The sequence below is a fragment of the Neodiprion virginianus genome, chromosome 2 (genome assembly GCF_021901495.1).
Source record: "Neodiprion virginianus isolate iyNeoVirg1 chromosome 2, iyNeoVirg1.1, whole genome shotgun sequence".
NCBI lineage: Eukaryota > Metazoa > Arthropoda > Insecta > Hymenoptera > Diprionidae > Neodiprion > Neodiprion virginianus.
This window is the reverse complement of record NC_060878.1, coordinates 41,866,813-41,884,101: the sequence shown is the minus strand read 5'-3', so window position 1 is coordinate 41,884,101 and position 17,289 is coordinate 41,866,813. Positions and strand designations below refer to the sequence as shown.

Genomic DNA, 17,289 nt, shown 5'->3' with positions numbered 1-17,289 from the left:
TTACGGACACAATTGTGCTAACAATCTACTTGATCTCATTTTTGTTTTACAAGAGCCTCGTTTATCATAATCGAAGTGACGGCTATGTGGCTAAAATCGCACGGCTTAAAGCACCGGTGAAAAGAAGGGAGGACATCACGATACGCTCGAGTATTCAAACGGTTGTTTGTCGTATAAATAAACTTTCCACCACGTCACCTGACTGCGTAAGTGAAATATTTCGGGTAATATCCGATCCACCGAGGCTCGCGTAACAAAGTGAATCGAATTTCTTACAACCGAGATTAGATTCGAGCCAAGATTGCGAATGTCGTTCGTTCAGGGAAACTGTAACAGCAGGAAAATTCCGAGGGTGGAATAACCTCGTTTCGCGTACGAGGTACAAGCCTAACAACGGTGCTCTAAATAATGGTTCAAGCTCCGAGGAGTGAGCAAACTCTCACGCGTATTCGACGTGCGAAAACTCTACTCTACACCGGGTCTTTTGTTCGCGGATTTCCGTGTCGTCGCAGCTGCAATTCGCCGCAAAAGTTGGTCGGTACTAATGAGAAAGGGTTCAATTTCGTTTTGACGAAGTACCCGCGAGTAGTTGAACGTGTTATTAGCGGTGACCTTTTCGCCCGTGATCCTCGTTAGTCGAACCCTCTCGTTTCCTTCTTGTACACCAGACTTCGCGCTGTTTTTCGGGAAGATCCCACAAGACTTGCGACGCCTGGAAGAAAAAGAAGCGTAAAGAGGATTCCCGGAATCGGCTTATCATTCCTCGCGAAATTTCGTTTCCTTGGGGAAACGGAGTTTCGGGAACCCTTTTATGTGTCTCGCTTGAATTTGCATTCCCAACCTCGTGTTACAGTCCAAAACCTCGACCGTATCCGTGACGCGACGACCGTATTCTTAAAACTCAACGATGACCGCGTACTTACAAATGAGATGGACACCTGTTGATTCACTTTGCACAAGAGGCTCGAGATCCGTTCACAGGGGGTTAAAAATTTCCGGTAAAATCAACCGCGAGCTCCGCACTTTACATCAGTCACTCACTCTTCTCACTATTTTCCCGATTTGAGTTGTTTTTTTCCATTACGTAAGCAAGCGTGTAACGCTTGAACGGACAAAAACGCGTGGTTCCATATATTGCGCTTCGTTTTTTTAAAAAAACTTCATCACCGCAATCGGATCTCTTTCTCTTTCTTCGTGCATGTACGTTTTGCCCGAATCGTAAGTCGACGATTCGCTGAAACAGATGTATACGCGCGGCAGTTTCTGGAAATGGGTTGAGTAACTCGGGTCCTGATCCTGTGGGACGAACGGAGGCCGGGTGAGCGTCGTTAATTAATATCTTCATAACCCCGCGGCTTAGTGACGATATTCTCCCCCCGCGGTTGTTCAGAAGGCAGAATAACAAGTTCGGCGAAACTCTGTGCCCCTTTCCGCAAAATGGAAACACTTGATTCCAGTTTCCTTAATCTGGCGTGATATCAAATTCCGTTCCACCCCGCGTTTAGCCGTCGTCAGGTTACGTCGCTAAGCGGTCTTGGCCGTAAAAGAAATCACGATTAGCCTCCGACACGATCCTCGAATCACCCGGGGAAATTATTATTCCTTGTATCGTTGCCGCGTTACATACCTACGTGTATGTATGTATACCCGTGTCTGTGTATAAATATATGACATCCAAATAGGGCCGACAGATGGCCGTAGAAGTAAATTCCCCAGGGGCGGAAACCCTGCTCGTCGCACTTACCTCGTATATACCATAAATGTCCCCTCTTTTCCCCCGAGTATCGCTCCCCTAAATTTTTTCCCAGTTGGTATAATGACTAATGACGCAGGGTCGTGGATTTCCTAGTCCTTTATTTCACCATTTTCTTTTTCCTTCCCTCGCCGCTGCTAGTAATTTTCTACCGCGTACCGGCGAATCGTAATTCCCTCGGATATTTGCATTTTAACTTTAATTACTCCTCACTTGAGAAACGTGGAAACAATTAGTTCGCGAAACTTGATTTTTCTATATTTTTAATCGTCCAATTAAAAACCTGCCGACAAAATTTACAACTTTGACAAATTAACCTCCTTCTATTTTTCGTAATACCGAAGGTTGGTATTTTCATTTACATGGGGGTAAAAAAAAATAAAGAAAAAAAGAAAAAAGAAAAAATCAAGATAAAGAAAAGGTCAGACCGTAATATCGAGGAGTGTAATGTAATCGCAAAATAAATTGAGAGATTAAAAATTATTTTCTTTTCATTGATATAACAGTAATAATAATAATAATCCTTCATTAACGTATGCAAATAGGGTATATATTATATGTATATAAGAAGTGTACAAGGTAAAACCTGCAGATGAAAGCGATACGGTATTATTATTTGAAAAGGATACACCAGCTTGGTAAAAAATTCATACCAGTTCAATCAAACCTTGAAATACGTTTGACGGATACACCGGGAACGTAAATCCTGAAGAAAAGAGAGAAGAAAAAGAGTCAATAGAGGTAAAAGAAGTCGGCGCAAGTAGGCAGAATCCGTTCGAGTGTCGGTGACTGAAGGGTGGAAGGGTGATGGCGGAAGGAGGAGGGGCGGGGAGGGGAGGTAAATTTTAATGAAAATACTTCTGAGGAATTCAGAAATCCTTGAATCCCGCGGTCTCGCGTTTATCCAATACTTATAGAAGCGTTGAGCAAACACTCCACGGTGGCGCTGTTTGCTCGTTAATAATTGCAAGAAAACACCCGCGATAGAACAAATAGGCAGGTTTCCGGTTTATAAAATAATTCCCGAACCAATTGCAGTGACAGTTTTCACCCTTCGCGCCTCTCACGGATATCCTTCTTTCGCTCTTCCCTCCTTCTCGCTCTTTCTCTCTCTTCATCTTCCGCGATTTACATCCGACGCGAGTATTTTTATTCCAGAATCAGGGTAAATTATGCTGCCGTAGATCGTCATCGTCTGCGGCTCGGTGTTAAATTGCGCAAACGGATATTAAAAACGTGACGTCGTCTCGTAAGCGTAAAAAATCTCACGTCATTACGGTTCGGGTATGATGAAGAAAAATTTGACGTCTGAGAGAAAAGCGGGAAAGTTTTTACTCCTGTCGGTTAGTTTATAGATAAGGGTAAAGAATTGATGACGTACCCGCTTAATGATCGTCCTTGCCAAGAATATCTCCTTTCAAATAGCGTATTAAATTCTATACACACTCCAGCTGCGAACATCTCAAGCTTGTTTTCGATACAAGTGTATCGGATGACGCGGCCGATGGAAAAAGCCGGGGAATTTGCGCAACGAGAATGCGATTATTCTCGTCTTGAATAAAATTGTTAGCCTCGAAACTTGCCCGGGACGGGAGATATAAAATGAGCAAAGTGACTCTCCGTAGTTAAGGATCTCGGGAAAAAAGCCCCCGGTGGAAATTTTTCTCCCAAGTATACATCTTCGATACATATTTATGCAAACTGGTTTATCATATCGATTCTACATTTACCAACCGAACCACCCCGGGGCCGACTTACAAACGACGAACACGTGCGATCCTCTGCCTCGATACCCTAGTTTTCCTGTCACACGGGACGCTGCATCGCATCGATGTGAATTTATCCAACGTTTTTGCAAGGATCCGTTATACCTCGTGGAGTCCCCGATCATCGCCGCTACTTCCATTTTTAGCGGTACTCCCACGTCTCGACCGATTCGAAAACACGCCTTCGTGAAGGATGAAGAACGCGAGTGAATCAAATACAATACAATCCCATACAAATCCATCTCACCGTCTCAGCGGAAACGTGAAAGGTTGTTGGGTCGGGGTTGAAGTTCCGAAAGTGCCCAATTCCTCATGATTTGGTGGTGAAACTTCAAGTAAGGAAATCAAACTTTGCAGAAACGACAAAGTTCCTAATGGGCGGAAACCCGACGGCTCAAGGTTTCGAAAATGAAAGTTACGATAGAGCAAAGTAGCGAAATGTAAAATTCTGGCAGAGCAACATTGCGAAAAATTGTCAAAGTTTGACTTTTTTACTTCAACTTTCGCCAACTAAATATTCGGAATTTTTCGCTTTTGGAACATTTCCATTTCGGAATTTCAACCTCGTCCCAGGATCTCCACACTTCCAAAAGTGACGACGACAACCCGTTTAACAGAAAAACGAGAAACGCTGAGAGCAGCATCGACAACCAATCCGTAATTACTTGAAATATAGCCGGATAGCCGAAAGTATGGAAGAGTAATAATTAGAAATTTGATAATACCTGCCGAAATTGGTAGAATTTCATCCGGGTCTAGTATTCTTCGTAGTTCCTGGAGAAATTTGAACCAGGAATTCGTTCAAGTCCGCGAAGTCCATCAAGTAACTTCTTCAATTACGCCCGGGAAACCGAATGAAAACGCCCTGAAAGAGGATGACTGGAGTACAATTTCAACGCCTACTCCAGGTTTTCGGTTATTCTCTTATCCGAGTTTCGTCGTAAAGTTTTCGCGAGACATACGAGACTCCTTTCCCGGGTGGGATCCAAGTGTTCACCAACATCCGAGGGGTTGCGTGGGTGTAACAATGACTCGACGCTGCTGTTCAGAGAAATTATTCAACCATCGGGATCATGCCTACATGGGGTTAATTGCAGCAGCTGGATGACGGGATCCAGTCGGGATAACGGGACGCGAATTCGTTTCTGTCCTAGAGAATTCGATTCCGAGTATGCGTGCAACGCGTCGCCTTTTTCATCCAGCACGTTCGATCGGGCACGAATATCATCTGTCTCCTCGCATACGTGATGGTTCCTCGAGTTCCGAGCGAAAGGAACCCAGGACGAATCGCGAATCGAAGAATTCAGCCGTTCCATGACGGATGAGCGGAATAATTCATCGAGTTACTTCGGGCGGAGACAAAAATCATCGATTTTCGCAAGCATGAGATGAATTCATACATGCGATTAAGTATCGTGTTCGTGTCTCGGTGATGCGGAGTGTTAAACTTTCGACGACAGCGGAATCAGTTCGAAACGATTCGGAAGGGGTAACGAGTTTCCGAGATCATTACGCTGCTTGGACGACGAGATTTTCGGAGGACAGTAATACGATCATCTTGATAATTTGTAAACGAAGGAAAACCAGGGAGCCCGTAAGAGTAACGAAGCTTGGCTCGGCTTAAAGCTGTAACTAAGCAACATCGAGGTAATGATAATAATGCACAATTTATGATCGAATGATAAGTTTCGCGAAGAGCTTCCCCGCCACTGAAACTGAGCGAAAGTTTTCCGAAAGGCCGACGGTAGAAGGTGGAGTGAATTTTGTGTACACAGGGACTGACAGAATCTCGCACGTATAGTCGAAGTTAAACGGACAAGTTATAATTGGCTTTTGTATCGTAAGAAACTCGATTGCATCAAAGGGGGAAACTATTCGTGGGAAACCGTGCAGGATGCTTCGGACAAAGCCTAAATCAAACAGCACCTTCATTCCGCAAAGTCACAGGAACGAGGACGAGACCTGTCATACGCAGGATCGTTTTGGTTACGCCTTTCGAAGGAGAGACGAATTCACCTCCCGATCCACTATCAACGCCTTCCGTTCAGCCTCGCTGGTTTTCCCCATCCTTGAACACGGAGCCCCGCTGATACGAGGACAAATCAAGACGCACATCCGCTTGGCACATCGACGAGAGCAGGGGTGGGTTCATCCCTTTGCATGTTCACCGGTAGATTGTCCATAATCTGTAAATAGCACCCCGTGCTCCGAAGCCACACCTAATCTGGGGAAAGAGGGTTCGAACTTGGGAGCCGAGTAGTTTGCCGTCCGTAGACCCGAGTTACGGAATGAAATATGCACGGTCGAAGGGCAGGTGCATTTATCCACGAACTGAACGGTTGCGTCGGGGTAGCCGAATGATTAGCTCCTAGTTTGTACTCGATCCTCGTCAGGAAACAACTAAACACGTTATCGGAGTCCTTGCTCGTAGAGATTCGACACAGTTTATAGTGGCGACTCAAACTCGTTTGAGGGCACGAAGCGGGTCACGCTCGATGGTCCAAAGTGATTTCAAATGACTTTGAGCGATCCGGCTGGTTTCTCGTCTTCAATTTCCGAACTATCCTAAATCGCGTGTATTCCCTCCGGTGACCAGAGCTACTTTCGAACGTATCAACGCGCGTTGCCCGACGTTCGTAATCCCGGTCGGGGCCGTTTTCGCGTGAGAATGACCGCACCTGTATCAACGGTAAACTGACAAGTAGTGTGGCTCGGAGGCGCGTATAGACGTCGCTTTGACACGGGTATTGTACGGTGGAGAAGCGTGGCATCGGTTCACCGATGAGGCCTCAGCGGTCCCATCGTCCTTTGCAATTCAGAATGGGCTAAGCATAGTACAATGGAATACGGCGGGTTGGTGATCTTGTCGGGCAGCCCTCGGTACCTTAAGAACAAACGCGGATTCTGTAGCGGGCTTTACGCCTCGCGACGCGATGCCGGGAAAACGCGTTGGAATTAGCTACGAATTTATGGCGGAAATAAAGCCGTTCGTCATCGAGACCCTAGAAGGACTGGCAACCCCTGCTCTTCGTAATAAATGGCACAACCAGCTGAGGGAGGTATTAACTGATTGAAATTTTGGAGGCTCGCCTAATAGTCGCTGCTCCATCCGTCGGTCCCTGAGATCTATGGGCTGGATGCCGTTTTCAGGGGGGGGATGAGAGTGTATTCAAGGTAATTCGGAGCCGTTCGCCAGTCAGCCATCCGGAGCGAATGATCGTTAACCGAAAGCACTGCTAGACGGTGAAACGGTGAGACGGAGTTGCTTAAAAAAGTCTATCCGCAGTGTCGGGTTGAAACAAAGGTCACGGCAACGAGGCGAGGGCTGCGGAAGGGCAATCCGACTAATAGCTGCATTATGCTAAGGCCTCGCGGCCGAGAAACGAGGATCGCAGCCGGTGACTACAGCTGCCGGCGTGGTCGGCGTTGACTCCGATAAGAAAGAGAAAAATAAAAATAAACTTTTGCTAAACTCGCCCGACTACCGGCGGATTGTCGACGAATGCCGAGGGGGGGAAATAATAAATCTCTACTTTGGTGCCGCGTGCCTCGCAATCCCATCCAACCCGTTTCGCGCGTTTACGCTCCCGACGAACCTGAGACGCTAATTTGAACTTTTTTATTGGCACTCGAGTAATAAAATGATATCCGGGGTAATCTACTCCGTTTTACCGCGCCCCGATTCCCGGACCATTCTCTCCTCACGCTAGGCGGTTTCAAAAGCTCCGAAGAGATAATTTTAGGAGAAAAGCCCTTCTTTGTTAATACTTGTTGTTCTTCGTATTTTCTCGATACATGCCGCGATAGCATTCCGCGGCCGACAATGAGGGATATACTCGAGTTTGGTTTGTTTTGAAATATGGCCGTACAGGCGTACACCTTCTTTCTCCGGTGAACTCGACTCCCTCGGAGTCGTCGGCATGACGAAAAGGCAACTTGGCCTGTAGGGGTGGGCCGCGATGACGAATGGAACCCGGTGAACTTAGAGGGCTAAAAACTTGCCGCAACGCCAACCCCCGCGAGATTGTGATATTTGTTAGACGAACAGCCTCGGATCTGCGACGCTGCCTCATCGCCCGAAGGCCGCGATACCTTCCACCCCTCATCGATCTTCCCCAACCAAGGCCCAAGACGCGTGACACGAGCTATTCGTGCTCTTATCCGACAGGCCGAAATGGACATTGTTGTGAATCGTGAACGGCCGGCCATCGAACTCGGCAGTGCAACGGAAATCCCCGAAGGGGTTAATCGACGCATCGGGCAACTATGACGAGATGAAGTCGCTCCTCTTACTGCTCGGCTGCATCTGCCTCGGGAATGGCGGACGCCGTTCGAAATTCTCGTACGAGTGGGACGCGAACTACGAGCAGGTGTTCCTCGACTCGGGAACGACGATAAGCCCGGTGTTCCAGGCCGCGGAGAAGAGCCACCTAGAGAACCCCGAGACCCATCACCGCATCAGGCACGCCGACAGGAAGTTCAGGTCCTCCGAGGAGCCCCAAGTTCCCGCCACCATAAATTGGCCCGTCAAGAAGGAGGCCGTAGTCGAGGGCGACCTGGTCCTCGGGGGACTGATGATGGTCCACGAGAGGGAGGACTCTGTCACCTGCGGCCCCGTCATGCCCCAGGGTGGTGTCCAGGCCCTCGAGGCGATGCTCTACACCCTCGACTGGCTCAATTCCGGCGGCGGCATCCTTCCCGGCGTTAAGATCGGCGCACACATTCTCGACGACTGCGACAAGGACACGTACGGGCTCGAGATGGCCGTCGACTTCATCAAAGGTGAGTCGACTTTGTCAAGGGGAAGCGAGTCTCTTTCCTTTCGCTTCGTATTTAGATTTTATCAACCATCCGACTACCGAGGATCCGATATTCCGAGCTTTTTGGGAGCAGGTATACGATTCACGGTGGAAAAGTGAGCTGTATAATCATATATTCCAACCAACGAAATTCAAACCAGTCTTTAGAATTTGAAAATTGTAATTCGGGATCCGAAAATTCGAAAAATAAGTGAACAACGGACACTGTACGAGCAAGTATTTTCAGGGTATCACTCGATGGGTGTCCAACAACCTCTCGAGATGTCCGACTTCAGATTAATACGCCAAATTTTTCAGAGCTTGAAAACACTTTGTTAAACCTTGCCAACGGGATAAAAGCGTATCTACGTCCGCGCCACCGCGTTCCCCGATGCAAAGTCTCGAAACGAATCTCCTCACTTTTCACCGGAAAAGCCTGAGACCTCCGAAGGGAACTTTGGTGGAATGCGTGGTTCTTATTCTCTTCCGGTAGTTTGATAAGTCGGAAGAGATTTCGTACAAGGAATTTCGTTGACAGTTTCGGGATTCGCGTATCCGGGGTTACCGGTGCTTCTACGCCGTGTAATAAATCGGCCCTGCGAACCACGAGGCCAATAAAACCGTGAAAGGTACGAGGTCTGTGTATGTATATGTATTTTCGGATAGGGAGAGTCGAGTGACGCAGCTGCTGCAGTCTTGAAGCGACGGGATTTTCTTCCTCTAAGTCTGTTATTATCGAGTCGCTTATTGGAAATAACTTTCCATAACGACAACGGCTGATTAAATTTGTTCAAGAATTCTTATCGCAAATTTCCACTTTGTACGTGCCGGATCTTCACGCGATTCGCGTACCGATGCATTGCAGACGTTACACGTGATGAGGCATTCCACATTCGTGCATTATTCGCCACCCGGAATAAGTTTTCGCAGGATGAAAAAGTTTTCCCACAATTACCTTCCACTTTCGTCATTCTCGTGTTTCATCCGATTGTTTAAACACAGCTGGCACACTTACGTACGTGGATTGTTTTCGGGTGAAATTATTCTCCAGGGTTAAGAACCGAATTAGAAATTAGCACGAGTCGCAGGATCGTGCAAAACGGTTTTCTCCGTCGATAGGCACGAAAAACTTGATAATCGAGCGAGCTTTTTCCGGGAGCTTTATTTTTTAGGGTAGAAAGATTTGCCGGATCGTTGGTTCGGATGAATCGGGCTCTCGGCTCGCCGATCACGTTTAAATACGGTTCAATTTTTCCCGATCATTTCTCCTTCTTCTTTCTTCACTCCTCTTTTTCTCTCAATCAATTAGACCGTCTCAAATTCAAGTTTCTAGCTAGAATAATGAACAGGCGGAGATTCCGCGGGAGGGCTTAAAGGCTTTCCGCGCAGGCTTTCGCCAAAGCGCTTCGCAAAGCTCTTGGAGCAATTAGATATGCAAAAATAAGACATTGCTGCAGTGGAGAGAATTCATTTACCGAGACGGAGGTTGGTTAGCCCTGACTTAAGAGGCCTTTGTTTACCGACTTTTTTTCTCAAATACAGACGAAGATGCCCTCAGGCATTTTAAAAGTTACACAGGCACAGCTGCCGGGATAGAAAAGATCGAAGGAAGCGCGCGGCAAATTGGCGCGAGGGACCGTCGTTTCGGACCGCAGTGTTAACGGTCACGTTTCATTTCCCGAAATGAAAACATACGTAAATATCTGGTATTCCTCACGTTTCTTCCCTGCTACGTTCCATTTATTTTTCAAAGGAAACACGCCGCGAGTGTAATATCACGACGCACGCCATACGGGCACGCGGATTGGGACATGAAATTTACATTGAACAACCGATGTGCCAGACATTTATCGCCGCAAATATACGCGGACCAGGGAAAAGGAAAACGGCCGTATCGAAATAAAATTTGAATCCTCTCGCGATGTCCCGGCGGTAGATAGGAAGGTATAAAAACGGACGCTTTGGCAGACGTCCTGGGCTTACGACAAGATCGAGGGGAAAATCCATATTTTCTTAATTTTACAATGGTTTTATACGAGTGTGTTTCGTTTTTTTTACGGTTTAGTGAATTTTGGCAAATTCCAAAAGCGCGAAACGGCAGCTCTTCCTCGGCGTGGAACCAACCGCAACCAATTTTTGTATCGCGTATAATCTGGGTTCTTCTTAGAACGGCAATAACATAACGATAACCGGCACGACGATGGGAGAAATTGAAACAGCCTAGCAGGTATCCGGTTTATTGGATTTCCTTCCTCTCTCCGATACGTCCGACGAACGTGTAAACGCGAAGTCTTTTCCCACCTCGGAACAACTTCACCCTCTTCTCGTATGAATTTCGCATCGTACGTGCCTCGGAGTTGCATGCCCGGCTAATTTGACGTCGAGTAATCAATGTCTCGTTGTACGTTCCGTAACAGCAGGAATTTGATTAACAATTAACCCCCGGTCACGCGTTGAGCTCAACCGTAAATTTCACCGTTCGTTTCAATTAGCAGGTATCCTGGCCCTCGGACGAAATGATTTTCACCGCAGATATTAAATTTCGCCCACAGTCGGATGCTTCGCCCTCCCGCCGCGCGCCAAATTTACAACTCGGAAGTAATCCCACCCCAGTAATCGCGGGCCGTTGGTTTTAACCGGTAGTCTCGTCTTTGACGCGTCGCAGCAAAGAGCCGGCAAGAGTAGTGATTTATCGACTCTTCGATACTTGTCGCCGATGCAAAGTGGCCTTCGAGTTAACGTACAGCGGTGAAGTTTCCATAAAGCCAAACGATTTATTGCGCTTGAAATGGTGGAGCGAAACCTATCACGCGATATCGCGCTTAGAACATGTGCAAATATTGCCTACACGAAATAGTTCAATAAACCTTTGCCTGCGGACGTTAGACTATCAGGTACGAGATCGTATTGGTTCTACCTAACGGGTTACGCGAACTGGGAAGGATCAACTTGGACGCCTGGAAGTCACAAGGTGGGCTGCTTGTTGCTTGAATTTACAAGCGAGGTACCAGCTAAGCGAAAGGTCCGGCTATTCGAAAAATCACTTTGAAAGAATTCACTTTTACGGGCGAGTCCTAAAATGGGCTTTGCACGCTTACGTTTCTTAACTCTTACACTGCACGCCGGGGTCAAAATCTAATAAAAATCTAATAATCTCTGATTTGATCCAAGAAAAACAATAGTTGATTCTTTTTCCAAAAATTCAACTTCACTTACTCAAATAAATACCTCTTTTCGTCACGCATATTTTTTCCCCTCCTACGTGTATCTCTGTCTTGAGAATTGCCCGTTCAATTTTGCAGCCTGAAATATCGAAAACTCGGGTTAGATTGAGCAACTAATGTCAGAGTTGCACTCGAATTTGGAACATTGTACAATGGCTCAAGTGTACCAAAGTTAGTTTCGCGTTACGTGCGTCCGTTTATTTTCGACTGCGCAAAGTCCGTTCGACGATCAGTGATGAGCCGGCTTTGCAAACGTTTAAATTGGCACGAGAGGCAACCCTTGACGCGAGAGGGTCGCGAAGCACCGGGAATTAAACGAACGCGAGCACAACACTCGAGTTGAGCGCAATTTTAATCCGAACTAGGAACGGTAATCGGAGTCGGAAGGGGTTTAATTCCCTCGACAAGCCGGGCAAGTTCACCGACGTCCGAGCCGAGTTTTTTAAAGGACAACGCACCCCCGTCTCCCGGGGTAACAGATTTCCCGTCTGGCCCGAGGTACCCGGGGATCGTAAAGATAACGACACGGCGAACGACGTCTCCAGAGACTGGAAGGGAACGAGGAAACCAGCCGGAGGACTGGCACGATCTGCACTTTCCGGAAAGAGTCTTCTGCCCTGGAAACGGTGGCTGACGATGAGTATTATTGCACCTGTGGGCAGACGCGTCGTCGCATCCTCCGATCCTTGCTCGATCAACGGTGATCAAGTTAAACACGTATAAAGGATCGACGGTGAATATGCCGAATATGGTGGTCAACTGTGGCGAAAGAAACGGGTTAATTTTTTGTTTTTTTTTTCTTTATTCTCTATTTTTTCAATCAACGAGATGCTGCTGGACTTGACGAAAAAGCGATCGGTACAATCATTCGTGTTACGAAGTGAAATCACGCTTTTTAGAATTGAGGCAACGTTTCTTTCGCCATGTTTAGAGAATTCTAAATTTGTTTTAGCCAACCTGGGTACATAAAAGATTGGACGCATAGATCTGTACGAATCGGAAGAACGATTCGAATACTCAGTCATCGTGATATTTAGCGGCGAAATCGCGTGATCGTTTCATTTCAAATGAAAACGTTCGTTCCTTAAACACGTTGTCCGATTCGCTCTGAAAAGTTTTGTATCTGGGATCGAAATACGGAAGTTTGCGGATGGATGGAGAGGGTATGAAGGTGAAAAGGTGGAAGGTAGAGAGTGGAAGATAAAAGGTGAAGGATTGGTGGTCCGCATCTAGGGTATGAATCGTATAGGGGTTGCAAAAAATAACCCAAAGATCAGGCACAAAAAAGCGCCTCGTTCAGATTTATGCCGGTCTAAAAGGACCGTGATTTTTAATCCGACGAATTGACACGGTCCCTTGGCTATTTTTTCCCACTTTCATGGAGTCCATTGACGTCAGCTTTTGCAGGATAAATTAACGTAAAATAAAAAAATGTGATTCTCGTAGAACAAACATCTTTACGTTCAAATTCTTGTACGGCTAAGCGAAATTTTTGCTACCCATTTTCTCGTTGATTCGTCCAAAACTTGATATATTTACAAATGTATGCAGATGCGATTTAATTATACGCGTAAAAGATATTGCGGTTGGAAGAAAGTTAATAATTTTGCAACATTTTTCAGATATATACATATTCAACATTATCCCCGACTTTACTTCCAACTTGAACTTTCGCCGACATATTTCCTCCTCCTCCGCAATTTTCTTAACGCTGTAATAAATCTTGGTGAATCTTCAGCGGTTGCTGTAAATAAGAAAATCGCTTTGCGTGCATCGATTCCGCTGAAGAAAATAGTAAAGTGATAACACAATGGGAATTCAATAAGCACGCGCATCGCGTGTTTAGCATGTGGTCAGAACCGTTTAAGTTTATTGAAATATGAAGGCTAACGTACATTACACGTAGACATACGCATACGAGAAGAGCCATGAAATTTATACGAGGAATTTATTTCTCCTTGGTGGTAGACGCCTACGTATTTTCCATATGCTTCCAGGGCGATGCCTGTAATACAGACTCGGGATTCTTTCGCAGCCTGTAATGGCACTTGAGCGACGTTCAATCTTCCGTATATGACGTGGAGAGAAATTTCATTCATAAAATTTTTATGGAACTACGAACGGACGTAAGTTAATATAATTGATACCTCGCGTTTCACAGAAGATTGCTGGCACGGTGAACCAGATCGATGGGTGAAAAGATCGCGAAATAATATTCGTAATGGAAATTGAAATTCGCACCTGTGTGCCTAAAAAATTGGCATACGTCATACGGTGTCTGTTTCGAAGACATGCGTTACAAAAAAATAATCGAACACGACTCGATTAAATCCGTAAAAATTGAACGATTAATCGATTATTTCATATTTTTTTGAAACCGCGCATTAAAGATCAAAATTTCATAAATTTCAGGACATAGTCTTGATACTGAAAAGGTTTTTTTATAATTTATAGCTTGGTTCAAAATGTTTTTCAACTTCAGGTGAAAATATTCACTTATCTTTCACTTGTTACATCAAACAAGTACTCGGTAAGTAAGACAATGATAGTAATTGATACATTGTGCAAACAACAATGAACGATTGTGAGGAAAAAGAATCGAGACGATCGATTAATCGATTATACTCGATAAATCGTGAAAGAATAATCGAGACGATCAAAAATCAATTATACTCGGCCATTCTTACATCGTATCGCACTAAAGAAATGACTTAGAATTTTCACCTCATGTTACAGACGAGACGAAATTTATCGGCACTGCCTTTTTCCACAATTTTCATTCCTTCGGAATCAGCCGCGTTCCGGAAGACGCATCGCCGCGATCGCGTCATACGTAATTCGCACATCCCATCAGCAAGGCAAGCCGCCGGGGATTCTATCGCGGTATTCATATCTGGCATCCACAGCTATCGAGATCCATAAATGTTTGAGAATTATCGTTGAACAATGCGGCAGCTCCGATACCTCGCGTGTTTTATTACCGGCATAACGAGGCCGCACTCGATTTTTATTGGCCGTCGTTAAATTATAGAGATGGAACAAAAGTACGGAGTGTACGGAACTTCGATAAATCGAACCGTCGAAAATATATTCCATCACCATTTTATTCTCTCTCGCTGTTTACTATTTTATTTCATTCTGATTCAGAGCTCGATTTAATCACGCTGCGGTAATAAGGTTCCGAACAAAATGATAACTTTGAAACAGTTTATTAGCTTATCGACCGTCGCTCATCGAAAACGGGGTTCCTGATTCTTTTGAAAAGTATTCTCCAGGCAGGATGATTTGTGATCGAAACTTTCATATTTTGTGGCAAAGAAAAATCGTCGTTGTCTGCGAAAGAAAAAAACTCTCTCTTCTTTCGTACTTCCTTTCCGGTTAAAAATCAAAGTGAAAGCACAGTTCTCCTGTTTTCACGAGGAAAGATCGGACGTCGAATAAACTTCAAGCAAGCTTCGCTCCCAAGATATCGTAAGAAAAAAAGGAAAAGGAAAAAAGAAACCTGGAAAGCAAAATTTGTGCCAAGCTTCATCGCGGCGCTGCTCGACACCAGAGAACGTCGTTAAAACTTGACCCGTAATTTTTTTGAAGCTACACGTCTTGCGGTTCCATCAGAGGAGTGGAAACGGCGCCGAGTTAAACGTCGCGATTTTCGTCGAGAGCGGGGAAGAAAAATGCGGTGAAATTCTCGCCTCGTCGCGTCCCGTCGCTTGTTTAAAACGAAATCAGAATAAAAATTACGAGTCCGTACCCAAGCATCAAGGCTCGGAGTACCGACTGCAGAGATTCGTTCTCCGTGTTTCTAGCACTCCGAGACTTGCGGTGCCCTTTGAATTTTTACTCTTTCCCGCAAGCTCACACAACCAAGGCGCAATGAAAAAGAGTAGTTGAAAAAAGGAAAAGAAAAATACCCGCGTGCTTTGAAATTTGACGAAGTGGAACGTAAATAAAAATTGATATTCGAAAGCGTGACCCTTGCTGATATATTATGTATTCCGAATGCTGCAGCGGTGTCCATTAATTAAGCTCACGGGGCGTTGACGTTCCTCGTAGAGAGCGGAGCGGCAAAACGAAGAAAATTGAGCCGTACGTGGCGAACGCGGAGGACGAGAATTCCGCGCTTGCGAAGCTTTCCGCACGCGGACGTAACTTTCTGGACACGGTAGCTGCACAGTGCATTTAGAAAGAGCTTGGCAAGGCATTGTCAACTCGAAACAATATGATAGCTTCCCATTGTTCCGGACCCCGCTTAATTATAGTTACGCTGTTTTACGTCCCCTCGTACCTTTGTCAAATGACGCAGAGTGGCGCAATTTACCCGGTTCGTCAAGCGGTCAGAGTCCCTTGTTCGTTTTGTGGATATTGCTCAGGACGCGGAAGCTACGGGCGGAATGAAAGTCCTCAATGTTTTATTACCGCCCGGTTCAGTCGAAAAAAATGTCAGAAAGTACGCAAGCTGATACGCAGCATTGATGATTGAATTCAGCTTTCATAAGTTTCATCAGAATAGTATTACGTTATTTGGTACGGAGAAGAATCAAAAACCATGAATTATGATCGAAATGATTGAGTAATTAAAAGGGCTAAGCCGACTTACACTATCCGACAAAATTTCTCGATCCGTTCAGCCCTTTAAAAATGTTTTCATTATTCCGTACAACAACGCCAACGTAGTAAAATATGAACAGTAATTATTGGCGTATAAAACTGACCGCCGCTGTTAATCTCGGACTTACAAAGAGCTAAATGGACATGTCTGTGTGTAAAATCCCCGTGTGTAAACCGAATTACATCTGCGGACAAAATCCACACACCCGGTCGGGTTAAACCAACTCCGGTCCAATCCCAGATTCCCAATTTAGACCGGGTGAAGGGTATAAAAAAATATTCGCCCAGCGAAAATCTATCGAATGATTGCCTTTCGTTCGTGACCCCGACGAGGATGGAGAAAAATTGTGACTCGCAGAACCAGAATCTGCGCATCCGGAGCCGGGCAATTTTTTTGTTCAGTACATTTATTATCCTTTATTTTTCGTTCGTCAATTTTGTCACTTTCCCGGGAAAGAATTTTCCCCCAAATCTCTCCCTGCTGTTCCTGATCTAGCAATCATCGGAGGGGGAGGGGGGGGGGGGGGAGGGGGATTAATAGGTTCGAGGATTCGCAGCGATTTCGGGTTCCAGTCTGTCCATTTATTCCTATCGGTCTGTATATCGCTGCGCCGTTTTCAGAATCGAACGAGCTTCAAGAGTTACTGCTAATGGCTACTGAATATGCAAGCGAATCGCGCCGCCCTTCGCTGGCACTCCACTCTAAAACTCGGACGCAAGTAAATCAGCCCCGGTTTCTCCCGTCCGAAATTCCCCGGTCTTTCTACGCCACATGGACAGCGGTTTAAACGTGAGTAAAGCCTCGGAGAAATTCGGGCATGAGAAACTGAATCCCAACAAGGATAACCAGAAATGGAAGAAAATACAAACGAATCGAGCAAAAGCTCGTTCCTCTCCTTTCCTATCACGCGCTGATGGACGCTTTCGAGTAATTCATCACTTCATTTCTAGGAGTTTTTTTCTTAGAAACTGAAAGCACTTGGAGCAATTTTAGTTTGCGGACTTTGCTGGTTCCATTTTTTATATTTGAAAACGTGGTCGTTCGCTAGTTATGTGCGCCTTGCCGCTATTCTGTTAATAATTACAATAAAAAAAAAAACTCTAAAATGTTCTTGAAACTACAAATAATGAAGCCCTCA

At 45.6% G+C, this 17,289-nt stretch overlaps 1 protein-coding gene across 1 annotated transcript in view; it reads left to right on the top strand.

Moving 5' to 3' along the window:
* LOC124297571 (metabotropic glutamate receptor 2-like) overlaps positions 1-17,289 on the top strand; it is an 81,536-nt gene that overhangs the window by 1,629 nt on the left and 62,618 nt on the right. The window contains exon 2 of the mRNA XM_046748739.1: positions 7,688-8,301. Coding sequence (XP_046604695.1) covers positions 7,794-8,301 — 508 coding nt within the window. The 5' untranslated portion in view covers positions 7,688-7,793. The remainder of the gene's footprint in view (positions 1-7,687; positions 8,302-17,289) is intronic.